The sequence below is a fragment of the Tursiops truncatus genome, chromosome 21, assembly GCF_011762595.2.
Source record: "Tursiops truncatus isolate mTurTru1 chromosome 21, mTurTru1.mat.Y, whole genome shotgun sequence".
Classification (NCBI taxonomy): Eukaryota; Metazoa; Chordata; class Mammalia; order Artiodactyla; family Delphinidae; genus Tursiops; species Tursiops truncatus.
The window spans coordinates 11,599,491-11,617,070 of NC_047054.1; the positions used below are offsets into that span (position 1 = coordinate 11,599,491).

At 49.5% G+C, this 17,580-nt stretch overlaps 1 protein-coding gene across 12 annotated transcripts in view; it reads right to left on the minus strand.

Moving 5' to 3' along the window:
* FBXO25 (F-box protein 25) overlaps positions 1-17,580 on the minus strand; it is a 98,533-nt gene that overhangs the window by 53,163 nt on the left and 27,790 nt on the right. For 10 of the 12 annotated variants that reach the window (XR_012328967.1, XM_073798618.1, XM_073798622.1 and 7 more), the window contains 4 exons: positions 4,510-4,603; positions 3,097-3,281; positions 1,855-2,037; positions 479-622 (listed from right to left, as the gene is read on the minus strand). Coding sequence is in view for 11 of the 12 variants with exons in the window: in XM_073798618.1 (XP_073654719.1) it covers positions 479-622; positions 1,855-2,037; positions 3,097-3,281; positions 4,510-4,603 (606 nt within the window). In the remaining variant the exon portion in view is untranslated. The remainder of the gene's footprint in view (positions 1-478; positions 623-1,854; positions 2,038-3,096; positions 3,282-4,509; positions 4,604-17,580) is intronic. The other 2 variants (XM_073798621.1, XM_073798615.1) reach the window with 1 other exon arrangement.

Sequence of the window (17,580 nt, forward strand, 5' to 3'; positions counted from 1 at the left end):
GCCTCTGCTCCAGGCACGGGGCTGTGAGGAGAAGCCCCCTGGAGGTGCCATCTCCAGGCCTGCCCCCTGGGGGTCCCGACGGTGGAGGCTGAGGCCGAGTGTGGAGGGCAGCTGAGGGGCCCCCTCGGCTTCCAGAAGAGGGTGGGGGATCCTGAGCCTCAACAGCAGAAAGCAGCCCCGCCCGCCAGGACTCGGGCCGAGGCGCCAGCCAGCATGCTCACCGCCCTCGGGGACAGGCCCCCCCCACCTGCTACCACAGTGCAAGGGGACGGGGTGGGTGGCCCGACGTTCAGGTCCAACCGCAAGTTGTTCTACTTTTGTGAACCTGTTCCCCTGCCCCAGTCCTTGGTGATACATCATTATCTTATCACAAATACAACTTGCCTTTTTTTTTTTTTTTTACCATTACCGTTAGGTGAATAGTTTGTTTTTCCAAATTTTAATCCTCAAACTCCAAGACTACATCTGAAATTTTTACCTTCCAAAAGAGGATGCTGCAGTGCCGACAAAAGTGCAGTGTGTCTCCGTACTGTTCCTTAGTGGGGTAATGTTTCTGAAGTGCAAAATACATCAACTTCCATTCGATATGACCTTTTTCTGAAAGGATCAAGTGTCTACAAAACTAGACAGACAAAATTCTGTTCAGAATCAGATGGTTTTCATAGCATAACAATTTTTTAAAAGCAGTATACTGCATGAAACATTACATTATTAGAAATTAAATTTCAAATATAATTCAGTCTATACACTGGAATAGCATGCAGCTGTTAAAGAGACTTAAAGGTTCCGATCTGGAATGATGTCCACGACATACTATTAAGCTAAAAGTAAGTTACTACATCATGTATCTGCCAGGGACTTGTAACTAGAACACAAAAAGAACACAACTCAGTAACAGAAAGACAATCCAAATACAAAATGGGCAAAGGACTTGAAGAGACATACAAATGGGCAACAAGCACATGAAAAGATGCTCAGCGCCTCGGGCATCAGATCAGGGATGGGAGGAGGCAGCCCCTCACGCCCCCCGTGAGGCTGTGACCAAACACTCAGTAACAGGTGGGGATGGGGGCGTGGAGCAGTCGGGGGCTGCCCGATGGGGCGGCGACTTTGAGCAACAGCTTCTCGGTTCCTCGGAATATTAGACTCCACTCCGGGGCGCCCCCACCCCCCGCCCCGAGAAGGGGGACCATGGCGGCCCCGTGGCCTGGCCGCACCCAGCCTCACCCCCTCCAGCACGCACTGCTCAGTTTCAGGGCCCGAACCTGCTCACCTCCAGGACGCCCCTGCCCGCCATGCCCCTCAGAGTGGCCGTGTCCACCTAGGGGACGGACACGTGACCCCACACATCCCCCAAGCCCGTGTCTGAAGAGACACGTGACATCTGTCCCCTCGTCAAGGACCCCCTGGGGCAGGATCACATCCTGCCCCATCCGAGACTGTCCCCTGCCCTTCACGCTGCTGTGCGTGTTGTGGATGCCCAGCTGTCGGTGCTTCACTCCAGAAACAACACGGGGTGGGGGGCGAGGAGGGGGGCAACGATGAGGGGGACACACAGGAGTCCGCCGGTCCCCGTGGCTAGTCCCGGTCCTGGGAGGGCAGGGGTGTGGGGAGCGGGTGGCCACCCATGATCCCAGAGGTGACACACCACCCGGAGAGGGGCCTCGAGTTGCGGGAAAGACGAGGGGCACGTCCTCGACAGGAAGAACCTGCTCTTGTTCTGCTTCTCTGTTCTGGGCTGTGCTTAGAATCACAGCTCTTTCTCAACATGAAGAACAAGCTTTCCCGTAAGTGATTCTAGCCCATTCCCCGAAGTGGCCAGGCCTGGCCGCTGGGGCCGGAGCCCATGCTCACCTGCTTCTCGCCGAAGTGGTACTGGCAGAGCTTCTTCCACAGCCGCCGGTCCTCGCTAAGCGCGGACAGCGTCGGGGTCACCTGACCCAGAGTGACGATGTCCCACCCATCCGAGAACCTGTACAGGATGTTGCTGAGCATGTGCACGGGAAGGTCGCTGAGCGTCAGGCCGCTGTCCACCTGCTGGGAGGACGCGCGCGCTTACTCCAGCGAGAAGGCGCAGGAGCGCGGCACTCACACTGACGTCTGAGGCCCAGGCGACGGGAAGACCGCCCGCCCCTCCTTCCTCCCCACTTCTCTCCAGATAGCACCCAGCAGCGGCCCTGCCTGGACCTGCGCGACAAGCATTCCCTTCCCTGGGGATCCCGACTGCTGACACCCACACTCCCCGAGTTCGCCAGCTGACGAGGCATCACCACGATCAGCTACTAGGGGACAGTGGCACCTGGCCACGTCTATCAAGGCCTGGATAGCAGACACGCCCCAGATGCGTGTGGCCCTCACAGCACAAGCCTCTGCCCGTGGGAACGAGGTGGGGTCTGTGCGGCACTCACACCAAGGCCGCCTGGACACTGGATGTTAGATCGTCCCTTGTAACTGCAGGGCCTTAATTAGGGAATCACTGCTCTTTGTAAATCCCACATCTAGGTAGCAAATAAATGGCCCAAAGTTACAGTGTTCCAACGCCACCTTTGAAAGCAACCAGAGATAAATAAAACACAACCTAAAACACTTACTTTAGTCAATAGGGTCAACATTTTTCTTGATGAAACTAGTTACCAGAATAAACAAAAAGCATCAGAACAACTGGAGTGATCTGCATGCTCCTTCTGAACTACAAACACATGTACACACACCATGCAGCGTACAACACATCAACCCTAGAGAAGCAACAGCAAATGAACAGAGTCACTGCTATACGATTTAGCCTTAATCCATTGAACGTTATTTTAGCCTGAAATACCTAATCTCCTATAAAGGTAAATCAATTCACCACCTCATCACCCACAGGATCAGCTCTTTTTAATAATTACCATCCCCACCGTCTTTCCAATGACACCTATAACCCATTAAAGGGTCTTCTGGTCTTAATCCATCTTAAAACAGTTTAATATTTATGAAATGTAAAGGAAAAAAACCTTTGGAAAAGCTGTAATAGTCTTTCACATACGCTTAGAAGTAACAACAGTGTTTGTAACAGAAAAACAGAGCGTACTCACTTGTAGGCCAAGAAATGCATACCTCAGTCATCTGAAGATTCTGTAGCTGCTGTTGCCAGTTGAGAATAGTTTCTAACCGGCAAACCCAAATGTTGATATTTCCCACCAGAACGGACTTCCCCACTCCTCTAATTAGAATGCAAAGGGTAGAGCTTAGGTCTTGGAGAAGATCTTTGATTAGGCGAGGGTTTTGGTGGTCATCGAGAACTGGAACAAACAAAAACAATGCACTGATACAGTCAACCCCCGCTGTTAAGAATGACCTGCTTTCACAGCCCAAGGGCCCATTAACAGATAACACAGATATACAGAGTGTGATACATACACACAATGGAATATTACTCAGCCTTAAACAGGAAGGAAATTCTGACACGTGCTACGACGTAGATGAAACTTGAAGCCCTTATGATAAGAACCAGCCACAAATGAACAAGTATTGTGTGATTCTCCTTATATGAGGCCCTTAGAATAGTCAAATTCATAGAGACAGAAAGTAGATGGTGGGCGCCAGGGGCTGGGCAGTGGGGGGAGGGTCGTGCTGGTTGGTGTTTATGGGGACAGAGCGTCAGCTCTGCAAGGTGAGCTCTGCAGATGGTGGTGGCCGTCGCTGCACGATGATGTGAATGTACTTAACGCCACTGAGCTGTGCACTTAAGAGTGGTTACGATGGTAAATTTTATGTATATTTAACCACAATAAAAAATTATGATCTAATTTCACTGCAACTCCAAAGTGGCATCATTTCTGAGATATCACAAGTAGGATGAGATTTTAAAACTTCAAAATATTGTCTGAGTCTACAGTTTTGCCTTTAAACCTGTCAGTCTCTGTTTTCTTTTATACTTAATCATGAGAATGGATATTTAAAATGGCATATATATGCATAAACTCAAAGTTCCGTTTATTACTGGCCACTAATCAGGACAAACATTAAATTAAAATGACAGGCTTAGCCGATGCCTAAGAACTAAGTCACAACCTTGCTAATTATAGAAACACTATACAGCTAAGGTGAGCTGCGACTAGTTACCCATGAAACAGTAAGTGTCTTTTTAAAACTCAGGGATTAATTACCTTTCTCTGGGACTTCCCTGGTGGTCCAGCGGTTAAGACGCCGCGCTTCCACTGCAGGGGGCACGGGTCTGATCCCTAATCGGGGAACTAAGATCCCACATGCCACGCAGTGTGGCCCCAAAACAAAAAAAATTGTCTTTCTCATTACAATATGTTCTTCTGTATGCAAAAGCACCTTTTAAAGAACAACAATAACAACATCAAGAACTGAGCAGGCAACCCGAGCCCTTGCCCTTGCCCTGACACCATCACATTATTTGACACCATTAATACTGGGGGGAAATAAAAGAAAAATCCAATCTCCTTGCACCGAATTTCTAATTAAGATTTAGATTATTAAAAATATCGGTCATCACCTTACCTTTTTGAACGATTTTATCCAGAACGTTGAAGTAGTTCTTCTGGGCCACACCGCTCAGCGAGGTCAGCTGGGACTTTGCGATCAGCTGCAACAGCTGTGGGGGGGGAGGGTGGGGGGAGTTACAGGTGAGCATCACCTCTGAAGGGAAACGCCCCCAAGTGACAGGGAAGGAGAACGCAGGCCGCAGGCCGTGACACCCTCCCCACGACGGCACATCTTTGGGGGTCCACCCAGTATCCTGCTGTGCCCTTTCCTCTGAATGTCCCAGCCTCACACGAGCTGAGCCGGACCTTCCCCAACGGCCTCACATCACGTCTGTCCCTCCGGCCTCCCGCCTGACACGCATGGCACTGCCCCTCCCTCCCGCAGCTGCTGCCTGGCGTGCCTCCCAGGCTCCTGCACGCGATGCCAGCACGGCAGCTGGCAGGGAAGGCCTGGGAAGGACGGGACAGCCTTCCCGCTTCTCTGCCCCAGTGCTGTCCCCTCCCCTCAGCTGCTCCGGGGAGAGCTGGTTGTCACAAACACGGCTCAACCGTATCACTCTTCGGTGAACCCACGGCCCACCTCTGTACAAACTGGGTCTCAGGAGTCCTGTGTCAGCCGCTTCCCCGCGTCCCCTCACGTCCTGTAATTTCCGCCTCCCACGCGGGGCCTCGCCCTGGGCCACGCGTGTCTCTGGTGTGGTCCAGGGCTACCTCTGCCAAGTCCTCCCCACCTGGACACATCCATTAACTTCTTCCCATACTGTTTCTGCCCATATTGTTTCTTAGTTCTTAGGCATCTGAGCCACTGTGGGTAAGCCTTAAACAGATTTTAGAATCTGTGAATTACATCTGCCTATTTCTCTGAAAAAGGAATTTTTCATCCCTCCTTTCCAATCCTCCTAGCTGCCTCTGTGAGTTTCCAGAGGGAGAAAAGAAAATGCTAACTCACATACTTACATTGCCATGTTGACCGTGGAAGTTAAAAAAAATTACAAATATGACAATCACATGATGATTGTTGGGAAAAATATCATTCTGCAACTTCCAGTATATTTACATAAAAGTGTCCTATGCTGCAGTGAACACAGAAACAACACTCCAGGGCCCTGGCCAGAGAACACCTGAGAAGCCCAAGGCTACAAGATCAGTCCGGCTCCTCAATCTTTTTTTTTTTTTTAACATCTTTATTGGAGTATAATTGCTTTACAATGGTGCGCCAGTTTCTGCTGTATAACAAAGTGAATCAGCTATACATGTACATATGTCCCCATATCTCCTCCCTCTTGCGTCTCCCTCCCACCCTCCCTGTCCCACCCCTCTAGGTGGTCACAAAGCAAAATGTTAGCACCTCCCGTCTTCCTTGTTCGACCAGCATCACAATCAGCACCACTTTAACTGACTCAGACCCTTTCCCTGCCTGCGTTTACAACCAACTTAGAGACCTGGGGCCAGCTTCACTGCTAACTACAGCCGGAAGGGGTGGGGCTCCCAGCGCTGACCCGACAGACCGAGCCACCGGCCCTGGGCAGTGAGTAACAACCAATCTTCCCTGACAGGCTCCCTGCTCTCAAGACCCTCAGGATCTGAGAGAAACAGACCAGCATATGCAAATACATGCCTCTCCTGCTCCGCAAAGAAAAATGAGAGTGCGGAGCCCATGGGCCGCGGCCCTCAGAGAGCCGTCCAGGGACCCCCGGGACCCCAGATCTAAGCTACTTCCCTGGTACCACTGCCGCCTCACTCGTGTGCAGTGCAGGGTCCCGGTGCCCCACGAGGATGCTGCACACGCTGAATCCAGCCCTGAGAACGCACCATCTTCCACCATCGCAGACGCTGCGAAGATGGGCACAGGAGGACACAGGCACTCTTTATTTTTAAATAGAGAAATTTTTTTAAAACTTATTTTAACTTCCATATGGTAAATATTAATAGACAAAACCCACATAAGCAAATTTCTTTGGGGTCCTCAGTAGTTTCGAAGTGAGGAGGACCCCTGACACCAGGTCTTAGTCTGAGAATGGATATTCTGTCACAAAAGGAAGTAAGTATTCCAACCACCTCCTCCTATCATCAACAAAAACTACAGTTTTCTAATATCACGTAAAAAAATCCTTTAGAAAAAGGCTGAACTCACTAGCAGAAGGCGTGGGGTTGGCATGGTGGGTTAGCTAGTTATCCACAGGGCACCCACCAGAAAAACCACCACAGTGGGATGTGCAAACACAAGAGTGACCATGTTAATAGATGACAGTGAAATCTTAGGTTAAAATGGTAATTAACATAAAAGTGCAGAAGACAATTTTTTTTTTTTAATTTTTTGGCTGCTTTGGGTCTTGGTTGCTGCGTGCGGGCTTTCTCTAGTTGTGGCGAGCGGGGCTTCTCATTGCGGTGGCTTCTCTTTGTTGCGGAGCATGGGTTCTAGGTGCATGGGTTTCAGTAGTTGTGGCACATGGGCTCAGTAGTTGTAGCTCACGGGCTCTAGAGCGCAGGCTCAGTAGTTGTGGCGCACAGGCTTAGTTGCTCCATGGCACGTGGGATCTTCCCAGACCAGGGCTTGAACCTGTGTCCCCTGAATTGGCAGGTGGGTTCTTAACCACTGCGCCACCAGGGAAGCCCCCAGAAGACAATTTACAAAGAAGATATAACCACACATTAGCCCCTATTCAGCTAGATATATAAGACAAAATCTGTTGGAAACCTAAAGAGAATTTGTCAAAAATACAAATATTGTGGGAGATTTTTATACGTCTTTTCAAATTTAACAATTCTAAACAAGTAAGGATGTGGAGGAATTAAATAATATAACCGCCAAACCTTGTTTAATAAATAAGCAGAAAAACTTATATCCTTCAAATAGAGAATCTGCATTTTTCTTATGTGTCAATAGAATATTTACAAAAATTAACTATGAAAATGGCCACAAAGGAAAATTTAACGCATTTCAAAAAAACAGAGATCGTACAGGCCGAACTCTCTGATGATAATATACTAAAGCTAGAATTAAATAAAAGTACGGAAAACCTCAGCTATCTGAGCTCCCAGGCACGTCTGGAATGCCCAAGTGCACGTGTTACGTAGTCAGGATGACAGCGTGGGTGTGAGGGAAGGACAGAGGGTGACGGTTTCATGTTCAGGTCGCTCTTTCGTGCAGCACAGGGCACCCTCAATGGGCAGAAGCCGGGGGCCATGCCGTCTTCACTCCTGGCTTCACACAGATTTCCACACTGACCCGTTATTACCGAGGCGCCTACCGGAAGGGCTGGACATGACTGCCTAATTCTTACAACACCCCTAGAAGACGTACTGTATTATCACGCTGCACAGCGAGAACTGAGGCCCAGAGATGAGGAAAATGACCCCAAAGTCACACAGTAACAGGGACCGGATTCAGGACTGAAACACTGCAAACTCTTGCCACCTGCGTCCCGTGCACCTCACGCGTGTCAGGACGCAGCGAACAGCTTCCACAGGCTTCAGCGATGTGCAAGTTGATTACCTGATTTTAAAAGTCTTCTCAGTTTTACTGTATTTAATGAAAAAGGAATGAGACCTAAACTCTGCAATAGCAGATTCTCACCTAGATGTTCACAAAGCCGGAGCAGTGCCAGCACGCAGGCTTGTTCGCAGACTCTGCGTCCACGTTGTTGTAACTCTCCGGGAAGTGTCAGGAGCTTTCATCAGGTTCTCCCAAGGTCCGTGGCCCCGTTCCTCCCCCAGGGATGAGGGTATCTCATGCAGGGCGAACGCAGGCTGCGTCGAGAACAAGGGTCCCATCTGGGGGACCAGCTTGGGCAGACGGCCTGTGAGAAGTGACCTCTTTTCGGACTGTCCCTCTTGTCTACCCTCCGTGGGAATTAACACCTCATTTGACTCTCATCCTAGTCACTGACTTCTAATACTGGCAGAAGGAAAAACTGTTATCTTCTATGAATTGAATTGTTACACAATCTATAATTTCAGTTTTATTAAAAGAATTCTTAGTTCTTGCGTTTGGTCACATTCTACAAGTTACATTGTTGGCAGCATAAATATGCGGGAAGTTAAAGAAAAATGAAGATGGTACTGGACACTTGCAGACTCTGTGCTAGTGACATTTCAAATTTCCAGAGGACATGCCATCTAATCAGCACACTCCTGCTGGCTGCACACACATCCCATAAAACGTCAGAGCTACAGCATCTAATTTAATTCTCTTGAGGCCAAACTGTCCAGTTAGTGTCCAGTAGTGTTTCCTTTGACTGGAAGCAGGCATCCCTGGGAGGTCCCACGTGGTCTCTTCTCCTTCATGAATCTTGTTCTTAGGAGCAGTTACATATTTTGCTAGCTTACTTTAATCCAACGCTTTTTAAAGGAAAAAATTAGAGAAACTCCTGGAGTAAGTAGCCTATACCAATTCTTGAATCAACAAGAAGGACGTTTTTAAAAAAATAAAATGTAAACATATCTTTTTGTGCTAAGGAACTCAGAGGGCATTCCTTTTGTGAAGAATTTGTTTTCTAATAAGGAACTTCCTCCATTTCTAAATACCAGTTTTCTTGAAAAGAGGAGGTGCCTGTAGGTTCAGTAAAACGACTGGCAAATTAATTATTTTAGTCTCTTACGAGCCAGTTCATATTCAGGTAGAATTTGTGCAGAATGTTTACCATGGAAAAAATCACCAGAACAACTCACAGGACAACCTGCTCATCCGTCCCCTCATTGCGAGTGGAGCAGCTCCAGGTCTATTCCAGGTGCTGGGGGTATGTGTGTGGGGGGGTGCCCAGGGAGTGGGCACGTGACAGGGACCAAGCTGGGCTGTGACCCAAGACACTGCAACGTGGCACACAAAGGCTCAGGTCAGAGATTCTACGGATGGTCCCTCTCAACAGTCGCCCTGAACTCAAAAGGCCACTGTTTTAAAATGTCTCCACGCGTGTCAGGAAGTCACTGCTTTCCACGAGAGGAGAACGCTATAGTATCAAGACAAAGAAGACCTTTAATACACGCATCTCTGCTGTCAGGAGCGCCTGTGACCTGAGGCACATCTTGCCCGCTTCTCCTCCCTGAATCTGGGGACAGAGCTGGACCTGCATGGCTGCTGTCCTTCCATCTAAGCCACCCTCAAAAGGTCAGTCAAGCGTAGCAAGCGCTCCTGAGCTGAGCACGTTCAAGAGCTTGTTATGATCCCACCACGAACTCGTCATGGCAGCCTCGGGGCAGATACAAACCCCGTTAGGTGTCGTGGAAGAAGACATCCCTGGTCAGTAAACTGAGAAAACAAGACAACCCAACACAGAGGTCCGGCCCCTCCACCCCCTGGCCCTGCTGCTGCCTCGCGGGTCCCTGGAAGCTCGTCCACGACCATGGTCTCCCCCCTCCTGTCTCCTCGTGAACTGTTCATGCCACGTGGTCCTTGGCAGAGATCAGGAAGAAGCTAAACATCTTCACATAACCAGACGGTCCAGCTGGAGACGTCCTTTCCCTTGTTTTCATGATTCCACTATCTAAAGGACCCAGGAAGCACTTGGGAAACAGGAGTTCACGTCCAAAGATTGAGGAGTGTTGGGAAACAAACTCCTGGGGCCAGAGTCCCAGGACCTAAGGAGGCGTGTAAAGATGGGCAGACCAGCTCCCCAGCTCAAGGGCAGAGGTCACGTGAATACCCGAGTGGCCCCGGCCCTGCACACACTGCACCTGGTGCCCTGCGGTGAGGAGGCCCAACCTGTCCTACCTGACGGGCAGGCAAGGGGCCCAAATGACACCCCACCACCACCAATCCCTTACCTCGAACAGAAGGAAAGGGTGTCACTAACACGGAGGAGGTGCATCAGGTACATTTTCACCCAGAGTCGCTATGATGGGCACCTCCTGGGGGACCTCAGTGGCAGAGGGACAGCCCTCCCCATGGAGCCTTCCGACGCGGCCTGGGTTCCGGGTGTGCGGGCCAGCGGCAAGTCTGCAGGAGACCCACGTGCGCGACAACCGTCTGCTCTGAGGCCCCCTGCTCTTTTCACCATCAGTCGGTTTCAACGATTCATCAGCAAAATGTGTTCTCATACGCACTCAGGTGGCAGCAGGGTCTCCTTCCAACCTGTGCCAGAAAACGGAAGGCCTCCCGGGTTCTGCTCTTTGTAATTTTTTCACTGACTAGTTTGCAATCATGTCGTCTAACCCACCGTTAACACAGGCTCATTTTCCACATGTTCAAAGTGAGATGGTGTGAGAATATCTGACTATCGTGTAAAGAAGTATGCTTGGTCCTTCGCAGAAGACAAAACATGAACAAGCATGACCTCTCCTCTCAAGGAGAAAAGCACACGGCACCCCAGGGGAGAAGTAACGGCCCTTCTGCATGGTTTCCGCGGCTGCCGTGAGGCAGCCCCACGCCGCGTGGGGTTCGTCAGCGGCCACCACTCTCAGGGTTCTGAGGTCGCAGGTCCAGACCCCAGTGTCGGCAGGGCCCTGTTACGTTGTGGCCCAGGGAGGGGACCTCCTTGCCTCACTCAGCTCCTAGTGTTGTGGAGCCCCTGGGCCAATCTCTTCACATGGCTTCTCCCTGTGACTGTCTCTGTTCCCTCTTCTCTTAAGGACACAGTCATCGGTTTAGGGCCCTTCCCACTCCAGCAGGACATCATCCTAACTGATTACATGTGCAAAGACCCCGCTTCCAAATAAGGTCATGTTCTGAGGCTCCAGGTGGACGTAAAGCTTGGGGGACACTGTTCAGGCCCGCAGACTCGCTATTTAGAAGTAATTCCTCAAAAACATGATAATTCCTCTAATATAGGAATGTGGAACAGTGAAAAGACTTAAGCAAAACTCTACCACTAAACTTTTCACGCAGGCAACCCATGAGCAAGATGTGAACCCCTCTGTGGCTCAGGTCGTTATCCCATCGAGCTGGCAGAGGATCAGAAGTGAAGAAGCAGGGAGGGTGCTCTGTGAGCCGTCGAGTCTCCCGGTACGGCCTGTGTACGCCTGGAGCAGGGCCGGGCCCACCACTCAGCCGCCCGACTCCCCGGCCCGAGGCCGGGCCCTGTTCTGACCGCCACCTCCCACAGTTAATCCTGACACAGGACAAAACTGGAAAGAAAGTGATGAGAGGTGTGCCATCTCGAAGGACAGCGAGAACTCAGGGTCTGTCCACTGAGATCAAGGGGCGCATCCGCACTCGGCCCCTTTGCCTCCTGTCACCAGAACTTTTCGCTGCCCCTCTTCCCGCTCACACCGACACCCTCGTCTCTGGCTCTTCCGGGTGGGATCCTGCACGTACACATCTGTGACAAAACGCAGGCAGTCCCTGGGGGCCGGGCTGAGCTGCAGAGGGGCTGCACTCGCTGTGGCCTTTCAGAGCTCCCCTGGTGTCCATGGGGCCTCCAAGCCTGACCGTTGGTCCCTGGCGCCCTTCACTTCAAGAGCCACAGCGCAAAACCACAAAATCGGCCCTGCTGCATCCTCCTGGCCAAGTCACTCAACAATCCTTTTACTTTACTCATTTGTATAAGTTTCAGGTGCACAACACAGTGCCTGGCAATTTTAAAGCTTATACTCCATTTACAGTTATTATAAACTATTGGCTGCATTCCCTGTGCTGCACAATATATTCTTGTAGCCTGTTTATTTTATACACAGTGGTTTGTTCCTCTTAATCCCCTACCCCTACCCAACAATCCCTCTTAGAAATCCGGTTTCCACTGCCAAACTTCCTTCTAAGTCATAAAGTTGTTGAAATATCCTTTCAGAATATCATACGTGCTTCTGGAAAGTCCTACCCCTTTAGTGAAATGCTCTGAATGGAGAAATACTATTCTGTGTGATCCCACCTTGTATAAACATGAATCTTCCATGACCAACTTCTCGTAAGCACCCTAATAAGTGCATCTGTTACACCCTAAGCACACCCTGTATTTATTAATATTTCCTGATCCCCTACTGTGACTACAGGGTTAGTAGATTCTTTCTGTATGACCCCGAGTACAAGAAGGGACTTAAATACGTCACAGACGACAGGTTCACCAGCACCGCTGGAAAGGCCTGATCAATTATTAAACTTCACAGATCCTGCCCTGCCAGCCAGCAGCTATTCTCTAAACAGGCCGTGAATGCTAGCAGTGAGTATTAAGTCTGTTAAAATGTTTCTCAACAAACATTTTAATAATTAAGCTACAGAGTTCAACTCTCCTAACACTACGAATACGACGGTGCAGCACACACAGCCAGCACCCGACACCTCGCGCTGCTCCCTGGGCGACGCGCAGGATGGCCCGCCGCTGGGCGCGGCTTCCCCGAGCTCAGGGAGGAGCCTTGGGTGAGCTGGAAGGGCCGTCAAGAGGCTGAGTTACTGTCACAGATAAAACCTGATGCTCCTGTGACCAGGCTTCAAATAAAGCTCAGAGAAACCCAACTGTCAGTGAGTAACACATTCCAATTATAGGGAAGTTAATGTGAGGAAGTTAAGGTAATCAAGGTAAAAAAAAGTCACTATTTACAAGCCAAATAAAGTGAATAATGTGTCACAGATGGCAGCAAAGCTCATTGACCACAGGCAGGGAATGAAGTATAAACTCATTTTCCAAATAACCCAAATAAAGGTACATAAACGTAACGATTCTGAGAGTTTTTCCCCTAAGAGGAACCTACTTTAGGAAGCACAGCACACCCGGCATGTTTATACATTTCAACTGCTACCCTGTGCTGCTCTCAGGGAGTTTCCTGACAGCCTCTTTGGCCATCGCCCCCAGTGCCGACCCTTCCAGTGCATGCTCTCCTTGAGTCCGCCCCGTCTCTCCCAGGGGACCCGCAGCTGCTGTCCCCGCAGTGCTGGGGGGCCTCGGACTCCAGGGAGCCACCATGCATGACCTACACGCCCCACAGAGAGACACAATACAACTCTCCCCCAGGAAGGGCTGGCACTGAGGGGCTGCCCAGTTTCCGGGTGTGCACTGACACTACGGACAGACGCCACCTCTCTGCACTGCTGAAACTTCAATGTGTATCGCTGACAGATGTGACGAGGTCTATGGCTGGAATGTGAATTAGAAGATTCCCTGACACTGTTAGTTTGGAAAGACAAGTCAACCTCACAGGATGGGACCGTGCATCTCTCCTAAGGGTGCTCAGCAATGTGGGCACCAACATTCTCATCCCTCCCACCTCAGACCAGGGGACACCAACTACTAGACAGGAGGTAAAGATGCTGACACTCAGCCTCCAATCATGACACGGAGCTAGAAGCCCACTTCAAAGGCCTTTTAAAATACCAACTCTGCTATAAATCTCCCTTTGCGCCGAAATAACTACATATGTGCTAATAATTCCAAGTTTTTGGTTAATTTTTCTACTTAAAATTTTCAAAATTCCACCAAATTTAAGTCTTTGATTTATCTTAATGAAAGTAAGGTCCTAAAACTGACCAAAAATGCTTTTAATTTACTTACACATTACATATAAAGGGTATGAATGAGAAGTAAGCTCAATTACGGACCAGATATTAAGAACTGTCCACTCACCAGGGCCAAATCTAAACTGCATCTTGACTGTCATTTTTTTTCCCCCAATAAGGAAGTTTCTCAGCACATATTATAAAATAATAACTGCAAATAATCAGTTAAGGAGAGAAAAATTACTAGTGAGTAAAGACCAGTTTTTATTGATTTTCTGGAAATAAGTTTAATAGTTCAATAAATTATGCTAAGGGCTTTTCAGTAGCCGGCCAAGACAACATTCTCAATCTATAAATAAGCATTTTTTGGTGAATTACAAGATAGTTTTAACAGCAGTTTAACATAATAGCCATATCGCTGACTACCAACTAGTCTGAAACTAAATATACAGCATTACATTTGTAACACAAATTCTGCTGAATGGTGGTGAAGAACACGACTGTTTACAAGCGTGCGGACGAAGCTCAGCGGCGCAGGCGGTGTGTGTGTTTACACACGTGTTAGCCCAGAGGAAGAAGTGGTGTTTGGACTTATCCGTGGCCAGATGGACAAAATGTAACGTGAATGAGGTTTAAGAACAGGCCGAATGCACGAGGAGCGTGTGAGAGACCACGCACTCATCCATCCCACCACAGTGCGGAGGGGGCAGCTCACAACCCCATGTTTACAGGTTTCCTTACGATTCCCACCAGCGCCGGCAGGCACTTCCTATGTGATTCAACAGTGACCCTAAATTAGGTGCCATGTTCTGAGGAACATGGCACATGGAATTAGTTCTCTATTCTCCTTTAAAAAGTTGAGTGAGGGGCTTCCCTGGTGGCGCAGTGGTTGAGAGTCCGCCTGCCGACGCAGGGGACGCGGGTTCGTGCCCCGGTCCAGGAGGATCCCACGTGCCGCGGAGCGGCTGGGCCCGTGGGCCGTGGCCGCTGAGCCTACGCGTCCGGAGCCTGTGCTCCGCGACGGGAGAGGCCACAGCAGTGAGAGGCCCGCGTACCACAAAAAAAAAAAAGAAAAAAAAAAGTTGAGTGAATGCAGCTTGGAAAAACAATGTTTATTTCTCAAAATCAGACTAAAATTTTGAAAAATTGCAAAAGTAACCTAGGTATGAAGATGTGTCAAATATTTTTAAACAGACAACACCAAAAGTGGCTTATTTCATATACAGGATGTGCAAGAGACAATTTAATTTGGATTTGTGTAATTAGAAGACATCAAATTTCCATGCCTGCCAAAGTATAGGAGAATAAAGACTAAACTTCCATTCCAAACTACTTATTTTTATTTTGACAACTAAAACAATTTATACTGAACACTAAACTCTAATACTAAATTTTATTCCGAAACTATGTAGTAATTATAGATTAGCCTCAGTTTAAAATGCTAATTTTAGATAAACAAAGGGACTTCATATAAAATATTAATACTAATTTTTTTCATATAAATTCTTAGAGGAAATATTACTGCATGCCATCCGAAATGTAAGGAAACTCTTTCATCAGTCATTTCAAAACCACTGCGTGTACATCTACAGCTCTTCTAATATTAAGGAGTGGCCATCTGGACAACACAGCACAAGTTATGGGAAATTGTCTTGTTGAGAAGAACTGCAAGAGATCCTCACTGTCCTGGTAAGTGTGGTGTAAACATGAAAGCAGCAGAGAGGTGCCAAGGACACCACTCCAGCCACTGAGGCCAACTACAATTCAGTGCGATTCAGGGGTACTGACTGCACAATGATGCACTAACAGACCCGCAAAGCAGTGTTTCCACCCCAGTGGCAGGGTGCTGAGCGAGAGGGGATCCCACCCACTCCCACAGACAAGGTGGCAGCAAGTGCAGGGGGACATGTCACCCAGAGGTGAGGCACAGAGCACGATCAAAAGAAAGCAAGTGGGGGCATCAGGCCTGCTGGGGAGGCAACAGGAGGAAAGGGAAGGGAGAAGAGACAGTACAGCATGTGGACCCGATCACAGAGAGTCACCAGGGCAGGGGACAGCGCGCCATGGCCACGGCACGTGGACCCGATCACACAGAGTCACTAGGGCAGGGGACAGCACACCATGGCCACGGCACATGGATCCAATCACAGAGTCACTGACAGCTGGCTTCATTTGTCTTTGTCTTTCGGAGAAGGCAGACATAAGCAGATCAGTTTGGGAAGGTAACCGGCCTCGGGAAGGGTTTGAAGGAGCAGGAAGCAGGGGCAGGAGGAGGCTGAGGAGGCAAGGACCCCTGATGGGGAGGCCCCACCTGGCGGGAGCGCTCGGCCATCACGGAAGTGCCACAGAGAGAGGCCAGCCGTGTGGGAGGGCCCAGTGGTGCTGGCGGGCCTCGCATAGCAGCCTCAGCGGCTGCCAAAGCCACCAGCCCCGGCGGCCGCTTCTAGAGGCGATGCAGGGAAACGCCACCTCACGCGTTAGCATGTGGACACACCACACATTTTACTTTTTAGTTACGTATTTTTTTACACATACTACAAAAGAACCAGCAGAGAAAGTCTACGATCTGCCAGGTACTACTGTCTAGGATGAGGACAACGTCTGAAGAAAGGCTCCTCAGTGAAAAAGAGATCAGCATGTGGACAAAACAAAGATCCCAAGGCTGTTCAGCTGACCAGGTTCAGTAGGACACAGAGCACAGAATGTTCAGACCTTCTCTGGTCAGCAAACCAAGGGCCTGGACCAGCAAGATGAGCAGAAAGCCCGGCACTGAAACCAGGAGGCTCGGTCCTCCCTCCCACGTCTCCGTCCTCCCTCCCGCGTCTCCGTCCTCCCTCTCGCGTCTCCGTCCTGCCCCAGAGTCTCTCTCACGCCCCCACGAGTAAAATCCCTTGTGTGGGTCGCGGTCCAGAGTGGCTGGTATTAGACAACTAAGCATGATCTGAACTATCAAAAAGCACGTGGGTAAACGCTTACTGTGTAACAGACCTCTCTGCTGACACACGTTTTCCTGGATACTCAAATCTTGGCATTTCTACAAAGTGGAGTCAAATTCCAGTTCGGTCGCCTGGAGGGGAGAGGTAGCTGGTGGACGCCCCTGTCTGGTGCGCAGGCACCTGGGAGAACTCAAACCCTCGGAGGGACTACGGCCTCCACACAGCCCCCACCTGGTGACGCTGCAGGGAGCACGTGGCTAGGAACCCCAGGTGCTGGTCACATGGATGCCCGGCAAACTCTGACGGGAACCAAACCAAACACTCGGGCTTAAAATCATTTAACCACCCAGTTTTCTGTCCTTCCGGTAGCACTTCCAAATGCCTAGCAGGCATTACAAGGAATATCTTTCCAGAGTCTCACAGCACCATTAAAAATCCAAAATCAACAGCTTCATGACCCATCACTTACTCTTTGCCTATAATAGTAAGAAGGTGAATAAGTTTGTTAGGCAAATAAAAGCAGACAGTAAATGGAATATATGGCAAGATCCTTTCTTTTCTGAATGTAGGCCAAGACAAAAATTTCCTCTAAAAACATGTTATTAACACAATAAGGCTTCTGTGGAGTTCCATTCGGTATAAATTTCCTTCTTTCTGTTAGCCCACTGTCCCTCTATTAAGCAGGGATCATACTCCGTGAAAAACACAGAGTAGAAAATGCATGTGAAACCACCAGGTAAGGATTCCCAGGATACCTTCTGCCTCCTCTTTGCATCTCCGACAGCGCGAC